The sequence below is a fragment of the Chelmon rostratus genome, chromosome 15 (assembly GCF_017976325.1).
Source record: "Chelmon rostratus isolate fCheRos1 chromosome 15, fCheRos1.pri, whole genome shotgun sequence".
NCBI lineage: Eukaryota > Metazoa > Chordata > Actinopteri > Chaetodontiformes > Chaetodontidae > Chelmon > Chelmon rostratus.
In genome coordinates, this window is record NC_055672.1 from 15,221,593 (window position 1) to 15,241,348 (window position 19,756).

Consider the following 19,756-nt stretch of genomic DNA (forward strand, 5'->3'; position numbering starts at 1 on the left):
TATGATACTTCCACAGTCAGAGATGGATAAACTGGCTGTGATGTGAGTTGAGCTGTGAGAGTTGCAGAGAGGATCACTAGATGATGCTGTTACTCTTTTCTCTTCATCCATCGCCAAGAACTGAGCCACCGGCTCCGATTTGAAGTCCTCTTTATTTTGTCTCTTTCAGTGTGAAACTGAGGAAAGTACAGCTCCATTAAGATCTGCATTTTCTATAAATGTGCCTCTCTAGGAGGTTAAACACATAACACAGAGCATCCGTTCAGACGCAGTGTTTTTGTTTGAATTTGATCACGTCCTGCTGCCTTTTGCTTTTCATTTCATCTTCATTACAGAGCATGCTTTGTTTTATCTGAGACTCTAATACCGAACACAATTTCATCTCGTGCTGTTTAAGTTGAAGCCTTGTCAGCCAGAGGCAGTTAAACAACTGAAGGTATTTTCTTTGTTTTCTTTCATTATATCAGAGGTGACCAAGTCTTGTTCAGGAAATGTTGCACAACAAATTAATTTGAGCGAAGCACTTTGGTTCGACCAGAGGCATTTTAATTGAGTTGAGAATGTAAATCAATTTGCTGAAGAAGAAGACAGATCTAATTGAAAAGAAATGTCTATTAAAAGATTAGTGAGGTTTATTGTCTCCAGTCTTTGTCATCAGCCAATCCAACTAATGTTTTAATTTCCTTAATGTTATCATTTCTGATGTAATTGGTGCTTGGGTGCCTAACAGGTTTTCCAATTAAATGTTTTGGTTTTGGGCGCTGACAATGTAATCTCACACAGCGACAAGAAACAGGGTACTTTTATAGAAGTGGATCATGCTGTTATGCATGGTGCATGCCTGTCTTTATTCTTTTATTTCAAAGGCACCGTGTTGCCTTTTTGTTAAGGTTTCCGTAATAAAATTACTTTTAAACATACAATAATAGCATTTAGGTGTTAAATACTCAAGGCTGTTCATTGACAGTTAAATGTACGATTGGATTTAATCACATTTATTTCACTGCTGTGATTTCCCAGCTTCTGCTGAGCTCAAGGCATCAAAAGTAGCTCATCTGTGATTTTTGTGACGTCACCAAACTCTGTGTCTGTGTGTGTGTGCTCGTGCGTGTGTGTGTGTTTGCATCAGCGTGCGTTGAGCGGGTGCCTGGAAGAAAGCGTCAACGGGTTTGTGGAATTTTGCTTTGGTGGCACAACTGCGATATGAGGTCACCTCGGGCATTAGTCATTAGGAGGGAATGCATTGTGGCTGTTTTTAAGACATGGCAGTTGTCTGTATCCGCAGCGGCCACACAATGAATGCAGGCCTTAGAAAGTTGACTTGAATTGGCTTGGGTGAACAATGTGAACAGCATAGTTCGGGGGACATTTAACAGCTGGCTGCTGGACGTGGATTAGAGGCACCTTAGGGGCTCGGCAGTGGCGCACAGCATTTTCACAGTCAAGCATTTGCATCTAAAAACAAAGCATTTACCTGCTGTGTCTCGTTTCTTTAAAAGTTAGTTGATCGAGGGATTCTTGATAAAGAAAACAATAACACACAAGTTTTATATTATAATTTAGTGCATCTTTAATTTCAATAATCATCCAGTACAATGTCTGTGACTGAAACATCTGAAAATGATTGTACTTTACATGACCTTTATACATGATAATAAAACCCATGACAGTCACTTGCATTATTTTCACATGCACATTCTGTCAAGCCAATAGTTTACAACATGATCATAGAACATTATGCAACACACGACAGCGGCACGTGTACATTTACACAACACACACGGCTATGAAAAGAAATGGAATTAAAAGCAAAGGAATACTGACGGTAATTGCCAAAAAAAAGAAACTCTTCCAGTTCAACTTTATCAGGCTACACTATAGTTTAATAATATCAAAAAGCATGATTACACGTTGTAAACATTTTTACACACCTACAAACTCAGTAACTCTCAAAATGTGTTGAGGCAGATTATATAAGCAAACACCAATAAACAGAGTAAACCACAAGAGCATTAATATTTATCTGCTTGTTGATAAAAGTAGAACATACAGAATTTTAGACTAAAGATAAAATGGTGTGTGTGTGTGTTTTTTTTTACAGATCTACAAAATGATTAATTATGCAACATCTAGATTTCACCTCACTAAAATGCACTATAAGAAAGGATGAAATAATACTGTCAAGTGACTAACTTCAATTCCTTCACCGTAACAACTCTCCACTTCAGCCTATAAATAGGAAGATGTCTTGAACTCCTCGGGGACGTCGCTGTCCAGTTTACAGATCACCTTGTATATGGCCTTCTTCCAAGAGGGGTCTGAATCTTTGGTTGCAGAAATGGCGTTGTAAAACTCATGCAAGGTGATCTCAGCGACCTCCAGGAATCTGTCTGGGACCTGTGACGGAGGGGAAAAGTAGAAACTTCTAAGTGAAGTCAATCGAGTTATTCTAATCGTGAAAAAGTACTTCATGAAATGCTATGATCTGTCTTCAGCTTTCTCAAAGTCAAAAATACATGAAATGAAGACCTGTAGCGCAATTCTTCAAACACTCAAGCTGATGAAAGGGAGCTCATCTCTTTGTTCTCTGCACACATACAATAAATGCAAGGCTGCAATCATTAACTTTCATTTAGAGGCCTCTTTGATTAGCTCGTCTTGTTTTCTTGAACCCAAATTAACCACTGCTGGGAACTCTTCCCAGGTATTCTACCCAGCGCTGCCAGGGCGAGCCAACAAAGCATGATTATGAATCCCACCAGGAATATGGCCAGAAGCTGCAGATTAAAATGATCTGATATGAGACTTGATAAGATGGTTAGACGTAGGTGCAACCTGCAAGACAGTAGTGGTTAGGAAAGGATTTGGTGTGGTTAAACATGGGGTAAGACTGTGGGAGTCTCTGTTCCAACCGTCAGCTACGGTCACAAACTTTGGGTAGTGACTGAGTGAATAAGACTGTGGATAAAAGCGGCAGAATGAGTTTCCTCCATAGGCTGGCTGGGCTCACCCTTAGAGATGGGGTGAGGAGTTCAGAGATCTGGAGTGAGCTCGGAGTAAAACCACTGCTCCTTCACGTCGAAAGGCGGTTGGGGCATCTGATCAGGATGCATCCTGGGCCCCTCTTCTTGGAGGTTTTTTTTCACACGCTGGAGGTATTAGATATTTTATCTGGCCTGAGAACATCTCTCCTCCAAGAGGAGCAGGAAAATGTTGCTTGGGAGAGGGACATCCGGATTACCTTGCTTAGCCTGCAGCCACCCGGATAATAAGAAGAAAATAAATGGATGGAGAAATGGATGGACGGATGGAATCCGGGAGTGACCCATAACTACAGCAGGATCCATAAAAAGTCTAGATGCAAGGGGTGCTGGGAGAAAACCGCCCTGCAGCCCTTGTTTCCCATCCACTGACCAGTTAGCACAACAGTTGTTGGCATAAGTTATTTTTCTTTCCCCTCATCTCCTGACACAAAAGCATCCCTGGGAAAGGAATGTCTTGGTCCCAAGGTAAAGAAAACGGTCTCGTCCCTTTCCCACCAACGGCCTTCTCCCTCGGAATCCACAGCGTCTTTCTCAGCATTCCGCATCAGTAGCAATCTCAGTCTCGCTCAGGCGTACTGGTCCTCTAATCCTGAGTTGTTTTAGGGGGATTTTGCGGCTTCCTCTTCCCACAGTTTGATAAAGCATCACTCTGGAGTTTAGATAATGGCTGTAAAGGCTGGCCAGCCACAGGTGCAGCGTGACAAACAGGTCAGCACACGGACATACGTGACCACAGCTACATGCTGACAGGAGGGCAGACTTCAGCAGGTTAGCTACTGCTGTGATCAATGTGTCAACTCCAGCACTTAAAAGGAGAAGTTCAACTTTTTTTTGGCAATTGTGCTTATTCACTTTCTCTCTGAGAGTTAGATGGGAAGACTGATACCACTCTCATATCTGTCTGTTAAATATGAAGCTGGAGCCAGATGCCAGTTAGCTTAGCGTAGCATAAAGACTGGAAACAGGAGGAAACATCTAGCCTGGCTCAGACCAAAGACAAAAAAATCCACCTAACAGCGCCTCTACAGCACGCTAATCATACAGCTCCATTTGTTTAATCCGTACAATTCATGGCTGCCTGGAAAATGCTCAGGATTTGAAAAAAAAAACATGATAAAATGTGTTAATTAGTGAGCTTTAGAGGTGCTGCATTTTGTTACTTTTGTGCAGAGCCAGGCTAGCTGTTTCTATCTGTTTCAAGTCTTTATGCTAAGCTAAAATAAGATAACAGTCTGCTTCCCAAAATATCTAATTCTAATATCTTCTTATACATAATTATTTCCTAAAATTATGTAGAGATTAAAAAAACTGTTCAAGGTGGATTACAAACAAAACTGAAAAAAGCCTTCTGATTTCATAAAAACCTTGTCGATCTGTCCCACAGTGGACGTGCACAATGAGAGCAGGACCTCCTTTGACAAAACCTCATGAGCCAAAAATCAGCCAGAATGATCTCGATGCGAACAATACAAACAGCAGCATAAAAGAATGAATGACTAATGAGTGACACTTACGTGGAAGTCGTTGGCTTTATTGTAGTGCATGTTCAGTGCCCGGAACAGCTCTGAGTCCCTGCTAACTGTAATATCTTTGACATCGCTGATGCCGTCAACGATGGCCTGGCGGGCAAACTTCTCCATCTGGATGTAGTAGAACTCCCTGAAGTTACTGAACCACTTGATCAGCTGAGAGGTGATGCAGCGGTTGAACTGGAAATAGAGAGAGAAAAAACACTTTGCTTAACACTATTCAGAAGTTTGTAGCAGACGGGTAAAGGGACCATCCAGCAAACCTAAACCACTTGCATTCACATACACCTGCCCAGCTGAAGCTTGGCCGAGCAAAACAATGAATCTCCAGCGGCTGCAGGAGTGCTTTCTGACCTTTGATCTCTCCGTGAAGAAGGCAAATGAAGGCAGAGATCCTTCCTTCCTTTTCGGGATTAAATGAAACATGTAATTTCAGAATTTAATTTCAGACTTCAGTGAGAGCATACAGAAATTTAAAAACATTAATCTCCATGGCTTTTCAATTAAAAAGCAAACCCTTTCCATAATTGACTGAAAACCTGCATTTGGTACCTGTAGGGCAAAACGCCACCAAATGGTCTGTCACTATACGCGACATTAATTGCTCTGATCCTTTCCCACCAATGTCCGGGGTGAAAAAACATCTGTCAGGGCTCTGTATTTCTAAACTCAGTCTTGACATTAGCCTTGTTATTCTATCTCCTCATCCAGAAAGACAGAAAAAAATGCCTAAGGGCTGGGCAGGCATCAAAGACGCTTCTTCTCTCTGGTGCGGTGGGTGAGAAAGCGGCAGCATAAGGACAGAAGGAAGCTTCCCTCTCATTGACTCGGGCTGATAGGATGGAATCAGACACTGGGATTAGGTGCCCTTTTGTTCAGTGCCACTTCCCACCACAGGATTGTAAGCAAGGAGGAGACGTTCGCAGGGCTGCAGCGACAGCATCCTCCCCCCTGACCCCGGGGGTCAGAGCAGATTGAGAGGCAGGGGCCCGCACTGGCTCAGAGATCCAGGGCTGTGGCGGAGAGGTGGTAGGAGAGCGGATGGGAGAGAAACTCGAGAGGTTTTTGAGAAAACTAGAAGGGAGGCATGAGTGGGAGCTTGTGCTGTAGGCAGGGGTGATATACTGTTCCTATTGGAAAAGACTGAAAAGAGGGGAGTGGGGATAAATGGGGGGAATGAGAAGGGCTAGCAACAGGACACGGATAAGGAGACAAGAGAGAAGAGAAAAAGAGGAGATAGAAGAGGAGGCATGACACGAGACCAAGGCCAAAATACACAGGATGTTGTGTTTAGGGCCAGCTCACCGCCGCCTGGTTGCTGCCGCACAAGTCTCTAATACCAACTCTCTGTTGACACTCAATAGTAATGCCTTGCCTACAGAGTCCTTTGTCACTCCATTTGCTGACTGGAGTGGCTTTTTTAAAGAGAGAATGCCCCTGTATCTCCCTCTGCCCCCAGGACACACTAGCAGCTCAGTGGCTTTGTTATTTAAACCCTCTGCGTTTTTGTTTCTCTCCTCCGACACACTGCTGAATTTTTCTGTCCCAAACACGCACTGACAAGTCGATGCTGGGGAGCGAAACGCAGGACAAACAAATCTGCAGGTTGCTCGACGTGTTCAAAAAAAACTTTTTTACATATATATATATATATACGTGTAAAAGCGTACCTTGACATCAGGGAAGAAGGTTTTCAGCACATTCGAGCTGGGGTAGCGGGTGTAGAAGAACATTAGCTTTGCCTTCTTCAGATGGCTCGGGGTGAGACCCTCCTGGATGTTCACATTTAAGTTAAGGCAGAAAAGCTGACAATTAAATATAACACACTGCATACAGTCCTGTGCAAAGTGATAGCAGACCAGAGTATTGTGTTGCCTCAATCTTCAGCTAAATTGAATTTCCCTAAAGAACAGCTCGACATTAACCAGGGAGTCAATAATGACCCTAACATGTGCTTATTGGCAAAACAGAATTACGAATTAGATTAGGGATTTTTAATTAGAGAGCGACGCACTTCATGCCTGGCAGTTAAGACAGCTTGTTTTGAAATGTTTTGAAAAAGGAGCTGACTTGATTTAAAGGCGACATATGTCGCCATATACATTTTCCACAGAAAAAAAAGCATGCAAGAATGGGAAATTTGGTCAAATGTTCTAAAAAAAAAAACCAAAAAATTAAAGATCATACATGTTTTAAATTGTTGCTTAGGTTATGTGGTATATTCAAAATTGTGTAAAATTGTAGTTCAACAAATTAGTGTTCAAAATAAATAAGAAAATATATTTCCTTTATTGCTAATGTGAATAAATTCAATACCTTCTCAAGTTTTCCCCCTGTGGCAATGAAGACGCTCAGGAGCATTTCCTCTGTAGTCCACCATCATGCCTTAGGTCATAATATTTCCTTATCAGGTCACCACACCATACATTTTATTAGGGAACCCTACCTTTGAAATAAGGAAGTTGGGATGAAAGATTTATGTGGCATTGTTCAAAGAGAAGCAGAGCTCTTTGCACTGTAAAGATAAAGCGAATCCTGAGAGGCACCAAATAATATTCCTCTCTCTTACACAAGAGAATCAACAAATCTGAACACTTCTGTGGCGGTTTTAGGATGTTTTTCGTAAAGTCATTTATGTTATAATGAGCAGCAGTTCAGAAATTATTTATTCAAATGAAATTAGGCAAGGAATTATGAAGTTGATAATATTATAATCATATTGATCATGGATGTCAACATCCACATAATATAAAAAAATGTTATTCCTAAACATTGGCCAAATTTTTCCCTGAATAGAAGAACTTACATTTTATTATTGTTGTGAATTTCTTTGAGTTCCTGTGAGGCAAAATACTGTTTTACTGCACTCTATTTCAATCATGTACATTCTGACAAAGGTATCCAACAACAAATGCTCAAGACAAGAGCTCAAGTGTTATGGTTGGGAGGCACTTTTGATTTCCACCAGCACTCAGATGTGACCTTTTAGATGCACCCCTATCACTCTGATGATGGAGAAATAGATCCTGCACCTTTTCAAGTCTGAAAAAACGACGCTTCCTGAAACAGAAACTGATGCTTTCTCTGCCTTTGAAAAATTGGCTTTTGTTCCTGGCAATTCTTATCAAAGCCTTGTATTCCTTTTTATTTGTCTTTTTCTAAACTTAAAGTCATTACCCTGCTCAGATTAAAGAAGACGCTATAATTTTCTATGGGGTTAGCAAGATCAAAGAAAAAATTCTCCTTGAAGTTTGTTACTGGAACTGTCCACGCTTCAGTGAACCTCAACCAGCCATTGTTCAGATGAGAGCCGAAATATAGAGAGTTTGTTTAAAATAAAAAGGCATATTCGGCGTATAAGGCATTATCAGACATACTCTGTTGTAATGAGGAGTGTGCAAAATAGTATGACATCAAGGTTCTCACTGCAATTTTTTTTCCATTTTATGCAGGTAGGTTTTTTGAGTCTTGAGTAAATTTAATTTCCAATAAAATGTACTCGTTCCATAAAAGCTGTTTCGCATTTAAACAGTAAAGTCAAGGGTTTTTTTGACAACACTGCACTTTCAGCCTTCATATGTCAAAAACAAACACCTGACTATTTTCTTTATTTTTCTCATCAATATTAAACAATAGGGTTCTTAATCTTGCATGAAGAAAATGCAAAAAAAGCAAAGGCCCTCTGGCTGGTATTTCTTTTTCGAAGTGAAAGGATATGTTGAGTGACATGTAGGGGTTTCGTTCAGCCATGCTCTGCAGTTCGCCGCACTCGATCTTGACGTGAGGGAGACACAGATTGTCGACTGTCACTGCCCCCAGGGCGGAGGGACGAGGGTGGTGGCCGAGGTGGCTGGATGTCACCTTGGACCTCATGGCGATGGTGTCCCAGGGCAGGTCCACTGAGTCTGGGGAGGTCCGGTCCAGTGATGGGGGCATGCAAGGGAGACCCCCAAAGTTGGAATGGGGCCCGTACTTAAGTAGATGCTCTAGGATCTGGCTGTCGTGCAGAGGGGTGCCGTAATTGAACTGAAATGGCGTCTGGTGCACAGGATAGGGTCTCTTCACTGTCGGGGTGACTGAGCTCAGAGGGGTCACTGCCGGCTTGCGGACCACCAGTGACAGAGCCTCTGTCTGGTCCTGTGGGCTTTGAGCCTCGGAGCTCTCAAAATACTCCAAAGAGCGGGGTTTCACTGCTGCCTCCTCAGCTTGGGGCTGTTCCTGGGTGGAGCCGGCCTGCTGGCTCTTCCTGTCTACACCCATGCTGATCTGCATCTCTGGAGATGAGCACACGCGCTGCTGAGGGGACAGGTCCAGCCCTGTGGAGGACACCTTCTTGAACACCCTGTCCACACAGTCATTGACAGCCCTGGAGAGCTCCAGCTTCAGGGTCTCTTGCAGGTTCGGACTTTCTCTTTGGTGTACCAGATAACCAACCACTTTCATTCGGTCCTTACACTCTGCAGTCACTCTGCTGTTCTTCCTCTCAAAATCATCTTCAGCGCTTATGTAGTGTGACGCTATGCTTTCTCCAAGAGTGTCTTGCTCAACAGTGACTTCTGTGTCATCTCTGTCGTTGTGTTCAGGGTCTTCCTGGTTGTAAACTTGAAGGAACTTTTCCTGGAGCTGACGCAGGAGCCTTTGCATGCTGTGGAGCTGCTCTTTCAGCTTGTGACACTCCTCATCCTTGGTGTTGCAGGTGTCACTACTGCTGCTTCCAGGTCTTCTGTTTGCCGGACCTCCAACACTGTGTTCCTGATGCTGAGGCAACCTCTGTTTACGCTTGTTCTCCCTGTATGCTTCTCTGGCCTCTCTGGGGTCTCTGGCATCCGCGTCGGAGCGCTCGCTGTCTCCATGCTGCCTGCTGTTGGGAGAGCCCGCCATGACCCTGATAATGTTCTCCACCCTGGCCCTCTTGGCCTGCAGGTGGTCAGTCATGGGATGCTCTCCTTCTGGGCTGGCTCCTGTAGAAATGTGAGCACTGGGAGAGGCAGCTTCCACCGTGCTGTCCTTTGAGGAGACGCTGCTCTGGTCCTCCTGGCCAGAGTCAGCGGCAGTGGAGCCGGAAAGGTAGAAATGGCTTTCATCTAGTGCCCTCTTGTTGTGGATTGTCTTGCGGAGGAGTTGAGAGATGATGGATCCATTGGAGTATGAAGCCAGAGGCTCGTCGTACATGTTTCTGCGGAAGCAAGGCAACATGACGTCTGGCTTGTCGTCGTCTAGGCAGCCTTCACTGGAGCTGTGCATGTTCTGGTCGGGATGACTGAGGTTCATCCTCGCTGAGAAAACCGGTTCAGGCTGCGGCTTCACACGCTGCAGAATCAGAGCTCTGTGAAATGCAAGAATCTGAAATGACAGAAAAAAAAAAACAGTTGAGATCATAAATAATGCAAAAAACACATTTAAATGAAACAAAAAATTACAGCCTTTCACTATTTTTAAATCCTATATGTCATTTTTTTTATATATATTGCTTATTGTCTCTTTTACATTTCAAAGTAAAAAAGACATCTTACTGTTTTTTGTGCTTTTGCCTGTTGGTGAATAGTGGTATTCAGATAAACACTTATGATAATAACATGTAATGTCTGTTTATGCTTTGTGTAAATAGAAGATAAAGATAAAGTATATTAATTTGTTATGATAAAATAATCAATCAATATAATAGATGCAACATTCACAGGTAATTTTGTCATTTTGTTTCTAAAACTTGAAATTACACTTGCTCTTAAAATGACGATATTAGCAAGCAAATGTAGAATAAATGTGATAGAAAATCAAAGAATGCTACATTATTGGAAGACACTTATTTCTGAAAAAAAGAAGGAGAAGAAAAATCCTTGAACTTAGAAGCAATAAAGGGAAAGCAGACTTGTGTCATTTCATCTTGGGGTTGTAATAATGGTTAACATAAAGGATAAAAAGAAGAATTGTGATGTACCCATGAAAGGTAAATTTCAGCTTCTGAAAGCCACAGACCATGCACAAGAAACAGCTCCGTCTATGCATTATTTACAAGAGAAAATATCATGAAAACCTTTTTATTTTTCATGGTTTTCATCTTGAGGGACGATCAAGAGATGATCTTCAGAAGTACAAATAAAAGCTTGATAGTCTGATTCTGCTTCACCCCCTTTAACTGTGTGTTTTAAACTACTTTCTGCGCTGCAACACAAACTATGCCCACACAACTGGCTGCATGTGCATTGTTGGACTAATTAAAAATACTTCTGCATGTGGAAATGGAAGGGCACACTTGAAAGGAAAAGATACTACTTTATATTTCTACATTAGACAATGGATTCTATATCGGTCAGCCTTGTGTTTCTGTTTCTCACTTTTAATATAAAAAAAACATTCCATCAGAAAGACCAAACTGCTTTAGGAGAATATGTAAAAAACAAAATAAGTACTCACGTATCCCACAAAGCAAAATCTGAAAAATTTAATAGAATTTGTTTGGAGTAGAAGAAGTTTTTCTTTGCTACTACTGTGTGAATAAATAGCTGATATCAACTGCCTAACAAAAGAAGACACGATTTATAACTTTAAACTAATTTAAGTGAAGACTGTAGACTGGTTCGACTTTGATCCATATTAAAAAAAAACAGCAATGCATTATCCCAATGAGCAAACCAAACAGGCTGTTTGAGTTAGAAAACTTGAAACATTCACTTAGCAGTCAAAAACACCCACGAGTGCAAATCTCTCTCATGACAAACCACGAAACTGAGGAAGGTTTTTGAAGAGATGCAGGCATGCACTCTGGCACAGTCCTACAGAGCTGCAGTCTAACCGCGGTGCGCCGAGACAGAGTGAGCGGTGCTGGCGGGACCTTACCTGTTGCGCCGGGACGTGGTGCCGAGCTGACGGCCTGCGCAGACTGTCAGCCGGACAGGAGCGGTGCAGGAGAGTCGGTGCATCACACGGAGCCTGGGCGTGGCCATGTGAAAGCAACGAGGTGGTCGCACAGTACACCACCCTCACAATGTCAAGAGGAGGAAAGTGTGTGTGAGGTGTTGGAGTGATGGTCTGCTCACGGTGGTTGGACGGTGGCACTCAAAAGCCTGAATGGCAAAGAGTAATTGTGGCTGAGGCTGTTTGGAAATATGCATTATTAACTATGCCCTAATATTCATTTATGAGTGGAAAACAAGAATAATGTCAGCAAGATGTACATAAACATTGACTAGGCCAACAATAATGCTGTTCTTTAATCAGTCAGTCACTTTATTTGTCTCCAGAGGTCAATAGGCAGCCCAACCGGTGTGAGAGAGACAGGATAAAACACAAAAAACACTCAAAGAAGACACGCGTCCACAAGATGGTAAAGGTAGATTAGGAATAAAAATGGAACCATCCTCTGTACTCTTTACAGCATCTTTATTTTTATTATTATTGTTGTTGTTGTTGTTGTTGTTGTTGTTATACTATATATGGACCTGAGTCTGAAATAAAGTTGAATTGAATTTGAAAGTAACAGCCAGATTAGCTTTGTCAGTTGAAAAGTTATTTTAATTTACCTTTTCACTCTTTCACTCTCTCTTCTTTCCTATCTTATCTTATCATTTTATATTATCTGCATTCTGTTCTATTCTATTCTATTTTATTCTATGTTCTAACATTGGGACCCGGAGGCTCTATTCTATTCTGTTCTATTCTATTATATTCTATTCTATTGTGTGTTTTCACATTGGCACATGTGGGCTCTATTCTATTCTGTTCTATTCTATTCTATTCTATTCTGTGTAACTTAGATTGGTATAATATATATAATTTGTAGATAATGTCTCAGCGGCCAGTAGATAGAGTAGAGGTCAGAGGGTACCACAGTGAGGACTCCCCCCTCCCCCCCTCCACGGAGCATTTGGTTTATCCCACACAACTTCCTCGGTTCTTGCGCGTGCCTGTCCTAGCTTGTCGGCGTGACCGGAGTTTCCCTTCCGCTGGCAGGCTGCTGTCACACAGCCATCATGTTATCCCATTCCCGGTGTCTCACCAGGAATTTTGGCCGTTCTCTCTCTGCCATTCGCCAGGTAGGCAACAAGCAAAAAATGTTGTCGTTCCCACTCGCGACAGCACTCCTCGCTGCCTTTGGCTGCGGGTGAAGGCGTAGCTTCTGTCTGTTCAGCTCTATTCGTGCTAGCATTAGCCGCTCGCTGTTGTAGGCCACGGACAGGCCGCCGTAACATTGCAAGCCAAGGACAGTATGACACTTTCCAGCACAAGTCACTGCTGCAGTCTGTATGAAAGTTAAATGCTTACCCTCTGTGTTGGGTTGGCCTCGCGTTCTGACAAGGAACGTTAAAGATGTTTGACCTAAGCAGAAAGTATCTGGTCCAGGTTTAAGCAGTTAGCGTAAACTTATCAAGTAATATTTATGTAGCTAGCAAGAACATGCTAGCTGTAGGTAAGCTAGGCACTTTTAGCTGTCATGCCGAGGTCATGTTATGTTTAACTGTATAGAGGCAGAAAGGTACTGTGTTTTTTTAATGCTGTAATTTTCTGTAGTTGCTGCATTAGCAGCTAAGTCAGCGAAGTTAAAAGTCAGCAGTCTTAGATAATCTAGTGTGTAATTGTCATCTTGTTAGAAAGGTTAGCAGTAAAGCTAGATAATTAAGATGTCATTAAACTGCTCAATCAACGGCTCAAATAAAAATATCTTCATTGATTTGCTGGTTCAGTTCTCATGCAAAGCCACACAAGCTACCTGTTTGACAGATCAACTGTATTGATAATGTCAAAGGTCATCGCCCAGCCTGTAGAAGTGACCTTTGACCGACAGCACTGCTTTGTCTCTCCTGTTGACTCTGTTGCAGTTTATGCTCAATTCCAACTGTTATGGATAATCATTGGTAGACATAGTTATTTGCTCTGTCTTCAATTTGAATTTATGAGCTATATTTTCCAAGAAATGATAAGCTTGTGAAACGCCGAAGAGTTGTAATTTTGCACAATACTTAACATTTAATAGTTGCAGGCATTTTGTAATGATTTACTTTACCTTTTCACAGGGGAATAATGTGTTAGCTCGTCGGGCCACAACAGGTAAGTGTGCTTACTGTTCTTGCATTAAGTCTTAAATCCCAATCTGCTTTGGGATTGTTCTGCTGTGAGAATTTAAATGAACGCATTGCTCTTGTCTATTTTCCTGCAGCTCTCTCAGTTAGCCATTCAATCACTGTCAACAACAACAACATGTAAGTACACTAACTCATGAAAACACTGAACTATTTGAAGAGTTATAGTGTACCATTCACAGTGTAGATCTGATGAATGAGTAGTTTATTTCTGACGTGGACTGATTTCAGCCCATCAGTCGTCAAGTATCATAACATAACTCATGCACTGTAATGAAGCTATTTTCCAATTATTAGTATCTCTTTCTATCAATTCAAATGATACAGCAAGTATAGCATGCGCCATACCGTACACACACGCCAAGTCTGAATAATAACTTCTTTGCACTCTGGGATGTTAAATGAAATAATTTTTTTTTACTATTATTCATGTGATTTCATTTTTTCTCTTTTCTTCAGAAAAGCTGATCCCCGGTCCAGCGTCTTCCAAATCCAGTACTTCAGGACATCTGTAGCTTACAGTATGTTTGAGCCTGCATGCCTTTAATTTTACCGTTATCCAGATATGAAACACAACCACTGATGTGTGGCATGAAGAAATGCATTTCCTTTCACTTGTCTTTGTTCTCCAGGAGATGAAGTTGTCACAGTTAAGACCCCTGCATTTGCAGAATCTGTCACAGAGGGGGACGTGAGGTGGGAGAAAGGTAACTCCTTTTATTAATAAACATTCATTAGCTGCTTCCGATACAGACACCAGCCAAACCACAACCAAGCTAAACAAAAGGCAGTCACTTTGTACTCAGATGCTAAAACAGTTTTCTCCTTACAGCTGTTGGAGACAGCGTCGCAGAGGATGAGGTGGTGTGTGAAATAGAGACTGATAAGGTAAAACTGAGTACTAAGTAATACAAAGTTAATGTCACATAAATTGTGTTTTTGATTGGTGGTAATTGTGAAAGCCTTCAGAGTGTGTGCCACAACACGAACACAACATTCCAACAATAGCATTACACTTAACCCTTATAAATTTGTATATTTTGGTGCTGACTGTTGTGGGAGAGATAAGAAAAAGGGCAGATCATTTACTCAAATGTGTTTTTTCTATATATTTCTGTAAATATTCCTGTCTGTGAATACTATTTCAGTAATGGCTTATGAAGCTGTAACTTGCGAGGATAGTTGACTCAACACCTATTGTAAATAAATATATGCATTCATTCATTTGGCACCAGCCAAATCATTTCTGTTTTAAACTTGTTCGTATTTTGACATTTCTTTATTCTGTTCCTTGCTATTAGACATCAGTGCAGGTTCCCTCTCCCGCTTCTGGGGTGATCGAGGAGCTTTTGGTCCCTGATGGAGGGAAGGTTGAGGGAGGAACTCCTCTCTTTAAGCTTCGAAAAGGAGGTCTTAAAACTTAAATTTAAAACTTTAAAAAAAGTGTTATCAAGATAATACCCTTAAGTCAGTTTTATCCTAACTGTTCATATCTGTGTCTTTAGCTGCTGCTCCCAAAGCTGCAGAAGCTCCAAAAGCCGAGGCCCCGGCCGCTGCACCCCCCCCACCACCTTCTGCTGCTCCTCCTCCACCTCCTCCTGCCTCAGCTGTGGGCCCCATTCCCACCACTATGCCCCCTGTGCCACCTGTGCCAGCACATGCTATGGACACCAAACCAGGTTAGTTGTAATGAGACAGACGGTCCATGTCATGTGAGAACTGTTTTGCTTGACATCTGTGCTCTTGACCTCTAGCTTTCATGATTAATCATTGTTTGGCTTTCTGCAGGCTGCAGCATTCGCCAGTTCCACTAAACCACTTTCTAGAGCTACAAACTGCTTCTTTTGGTCTTTTTCATAGTTTCTGCCATCAAGCCCACTGCTGCTCCAGCTGCACCAGCGGCCCAAGCGGAGGGTGGAGTTAAAGGTGCCAGGACAGAGAGCAGGGTAAAGTGCAAAAATTACTCATCTCAAAATAAAATTTTTCGGGTATCAGATGATTTTTACATTTCTTTTTTTGGTCCAGTTGAGTCAGAGTTGGGAGCTGTTTACAGAGTCTGATAATTCTCATAATTCTTTTTTTTTGTGATGTAGGTTAAGATGAACCGCATGAGACTGAGAATTGCCCAGAGACTGAAGGAAGCCCAGAACACCTGCGCTATGTTGACTACATTTAATGAGGTTGACATGAGGTAGGAAATTCTACATTAGTTGACCTACATTGTTGAACTCTTTTAGATATTTTAGATAATAAATGTGCTATAACACATATGAGTAGAAGCCACTAAGGAGAAAAGACTTTGTAGAGTGTAGGCATGAAAATCTGTTAAACATGTTTGTAAATGCGCACTTGTTTGCAGTATGTATACAGTGTACATCGTGAATGTATGTTGGGTTACAAGCCAAAACAACACTTGCACAAATGGTTATAGATTGGAATCTGCCCAATAGGAAAAGCTTTTTGAAACTTGATATCCTCTTAAACACTGGAATGTAAATATTTGGTCGTAATGTCATCTAAAACGAAGATAAGAATTGTTAAAACAGGTTTTATTAATTTACAAGGAAATGTTATTGTCTGCACTTGCCCCCTGTGCTGAAGAGGACACTTTGAGGATTTCTTTTCCCTGCAAATGTGTGGTGTCAGCTTTCAGCTATTCAGGGTTTTCTATGTATCCTAATTGGATTGACATTGACGGTCTGGAGGAAGACTTCCCAGGCTAGGGCTCATCTGGAGCCGAAGGAGCTAGTCAGAGCAGGAGGCTGGAGCATCTGTAGGGGCCCACAGAGACCTGCGCTCTGAGTGAAAGAGCTGCCTCAACCGATATGGGCTTTTATGACAGCCCAATAAGATTTACAGGCTCTAGAAAGTGAAGATTTTTATCGCTTCTTCTCTCCTTTCTCGTAGAGTCTGTGTCTTGGGAGGGGCTAATTATGTTAGTGGAGAAACCCTAGAGCTTCAACAGGGTTAGAGACAGGAAAACAAACAATTAAAAAGAGAGATACTAGAGAAAAATGAGCAATGGTGAAACGATTAGCAGGCCAATTTCAATTGCTTTAATTCACCATGATCTGTAACAGCATTCTTTCATAGCCATTAAAAGCCATAGTTGTTTTATTTTTTACTTTAAAATTGTTAAATTTGTATCTTTCATTACATAAACTATTTCCATGGACTTTATATATCTCTGTTTCTGTCTGTATCGAAGGGTTCAGTATGCCTTAAAGCTTCTGTACAAATGTTACCTCAAGTGAATGACTTGGATTGTCTTATTTTTGCTAATAGTTACCAGTTTTTTAACGAGAGTATTTGCACATGCTTAAATACTTGTCAAGTACGTTGAAAATGATTTTAATAGCACGATAAACGGTTAAGCGTCTAAAAGTAATTCTTTTATGACTGAGTTACTTTTCATAACTCTTATCAAATCCAGTATACCATTGCCTTCAATTCTGCTTGTTGACTTAACGCCAAACTGTCAGTTGATCCAAGCATTTTCTTCTATTTCCCTGCAGCAACATTACAGAGATGAGGAAGACGTACAAAGATGCTTTCCTGAAAAAGCATAACATCAAGTTGGGCTTCATGTCTGCATTTGTGAAGGCTGCTGCCTACGCTCTGGCTGACCAACCTGCTGTCAATGCTGGTATAGATTTCACTCTGAAACTTCACTTTGTGGTGTCAGTTTGACTGGATCTCTGCGTGTCTGATGATCAAGTCACTGCAAGTGTGTCGAGTGAAGAAAACGATTCAAGTTTCGGTGCACTGCCAAACCTCAAAAACTTATTTACTGCCTTTAGACCACCTGACCTACTTAGATAGACCACAGTGAAGCAGGGGGTGGTCTATATTGCTGGCTAAAACCTGAAATAGTCTGTGGGTTTCACCTTCCGTGGCTTTTTACTTGCATGTTACAGAAAATAGCACATGTGAAAAGGAAATCAATCTTGGTGGCAAATTAGTAGCAGTAGTGTACCAATGATTTATACTTTCTGTACACATTTAGTAATTAATGTAGTGCTTTCTTTGTCTTTTCAGTAATTGATGACACAACTAAAGAGATTGTGTACAGGGACTACGTTGACATCAGTGTGGCTGTGGCCACGCCAAAAGTAAGACAAGTGCATTATATTTTAATGCTAAGTATAAGTGCTTCATAGCCCATTTGTCTCTAATGTGAAGGGCAGAAAATCCAGTAATATGACTTTTCTGGCAGGGTCTGGTAGTTCCTGTAATCCGAAGCGTAGAGGGAATGAATTTTGCTGATATTGAGAAGGCCATCAATTTGCTGGGAGAAAAGGTAATATTTTATATTGCATATTATGAAACATTTGACGTCTCATGTTTATCGTAGTTGTTCATCCTTTTATTACGCGTGTTGTGAAAGGTTCTTCTCATGATGTGATTGGTAGTAATTGTGGATGTGTTTGTAGGCCCGTAAGAATGAGCTGGCTGTTGAGGACATGGACGGAGGAACGTTCACCATCAGCAATGGTGGCGTGTTTGGGTCCATGTTCGGCACACCTATAATCAATCCACCACAGTCTGCTATCTTAGGCATGCACGGCATCTTTGACAGGCCTGTTGCAGTCGGTGGCAAGGTTTGTTTCATCAATGTTAAACATGCAAATACATGATTGTTTAGACAAATAAGACAACACATGTGCACATATGGAATATTGATATTAACAATGCATTAAATGTTAACTTCAAAGGTCATAGAATAATTAAATAGAGGAAGTTGTTATTTTCAACACAAACATTAGTGATGCTTGCTGGCACCTGCTCACTAACTTTTCCAGACCTAACGTGTGCACTGTTATTGGCTGGAGGCTACACCCACTGCCCAAAGGCCGCAGCCCAGAAATGTCCCAACCACAGCAACATAAGAAAATAAAAAAATACAGGCAGGCGGCTGAGGCTCTGCAGATCAGTGCTATACCACACACTTCTAGTGCGTCACAAGTGACGATCGAGGGGTTACTTTTGTATGAGTATATTAGAATTTGGTCTCAGCGTTTTTCTCGTTTAGGTGGAGATCCGTCCCATGATGTATGTTGCCCTGACGTACGACCATCGTCTGATTGATGGAAGAGAGGCCGTCACTTTCCTGCGCAAGATCAAGTCAGTGGTGGAGGACCCCAGAGTGCTGCTCATTGACATGTGAACCCCTGTGAAATCCAGGCTCAACCAAACAAACCACCCTACACAAACAGTGGCTATACTCACCTGACGAACATTACCGTAACTGCAGTTGATGTATTGTTGTATTGGTTAACTAGAAAAAAGGATTTTATGAGAACAGTTGGGATGTGCAATGGACATTTGTAAGGTAGACAGTGATAAAAGGTTTGATGCTGTTGTGGGCAAATGTCTGGGTCAGGGGTTTCTGTGGTGCTGGTCTCTAGATCAAAAAAATATATTCTACAACTCATGTGCGCCATATGTCATTTTCTACATACAACTGAGACGTTTTCAACTTAAAGTGAGATGAATGGCAAACATAGACAAACTGCATTGTATCATTTCGTTATTTTGGTTGAGAGAAGAACAATGAGCACATATTGGGCCAGAAACCAAGAAACAAAATGTTTTAAAATGTCCAAAGTGAATAAATCCTCTGAATTTATGCCATCTGTTTCACAAAAATTCTCGATATGCTGTGTACGAGACACTATTTAAGAAGAAAGAAAGTTTTAAACAATAAAGGCTGCATTGCTCGACTGTAATTTTGGTTTTGCACTATTTTTTTGTGCTGTCGTATTGATAGTCTGGGTTGCTACATTTACAAGAATAAATCCAGGACATTGATAGGTTGAAAGGTGGTTCATCGCATATAATGCACAGATGGGTGACTGATTAACCTAAAAGCAATTTAATAAGGCTATAGAGGCCAAGCCAAGGCTTTAAGCCACTGAGGTGCTGCACCTGGATAAGCTAATTGACGCGCTGCTGTTACCGTGTCTGATGAATGATAATCGTAGTCAAACTTGCCGTTTGGAGACTTCGTCCATTTATTTCCAATACAAATTGTGTCAATGACCATAAACTAAAATGGGTTTCCTCTACTATCCACACATCCACACGTGTAACATAATTTGCTTCC

General features: G+C 41.5%; 2 protein-coding genes across 2 annotated transcripts; one reads left to right on the plus strand and one right to left on the minus strand.

Annotated features, from left to right (window-relative positions):
* Window positions 1-2,229: 2,229 nt before the first annotated feature.
* Window positions 2,230-9,844, minus strand: prox2 (prospero homeobox 2). Its single transcript, XM_041954573.1, has 4 exons — window positions 8,291-9,844; window positions 6,244-6,351; window positions 4,559-4,753; window positions 2,230-2,397 (listed from the first exon to the last, which is right to left on the minus strand). The coding sequence occupies exons 1-4, from the start codon at window positions 9,842-9,844 to the stop codon at window positions 2,230-2,232; spliced, it is 2,025 nt and encodes a 674-aa protein (XP_041810507.1).
* A 2,636-nt stretch (window positions 9,845-12,480) lies between these two features.
* Window positions 12,481-19,332, plus strand: dlst (dihydrolipoamide S-succinyltransferase). Its single transcript, XM_041953812.1, has 15 exons — window positions 12,481-12,606; window positions 13,585-13,618; window positions 13,728-13,770; window positions 14,110-14,171; window positions 14,283-14,357; window positions 14,483-14,538; window positions 14,952-15,060; window positions 15,156-15,329; window positions 15,511-15,596; window positions 15,744-15,841; window positions 17,166-17,296; window positions 17,689-17,762; window positions 17,867-17,950; window positions 18,084-18,251; window positions 18,683-19,332. The coding sequence occupies exons 1-15, from the start codon at window positions 12,544-12,546 to the stop codon at window positions 18,815-18,817; spliced, it is 1,392 nt and encodes a 463-aa protein (XP_041809746.1). The 5' UTR covers window positions 12,481-12,543; the 3' UTR covers window positions 18,818-19,332.
* Window positions 19,333-19,756: the final 424 nt, after the last annotated feature.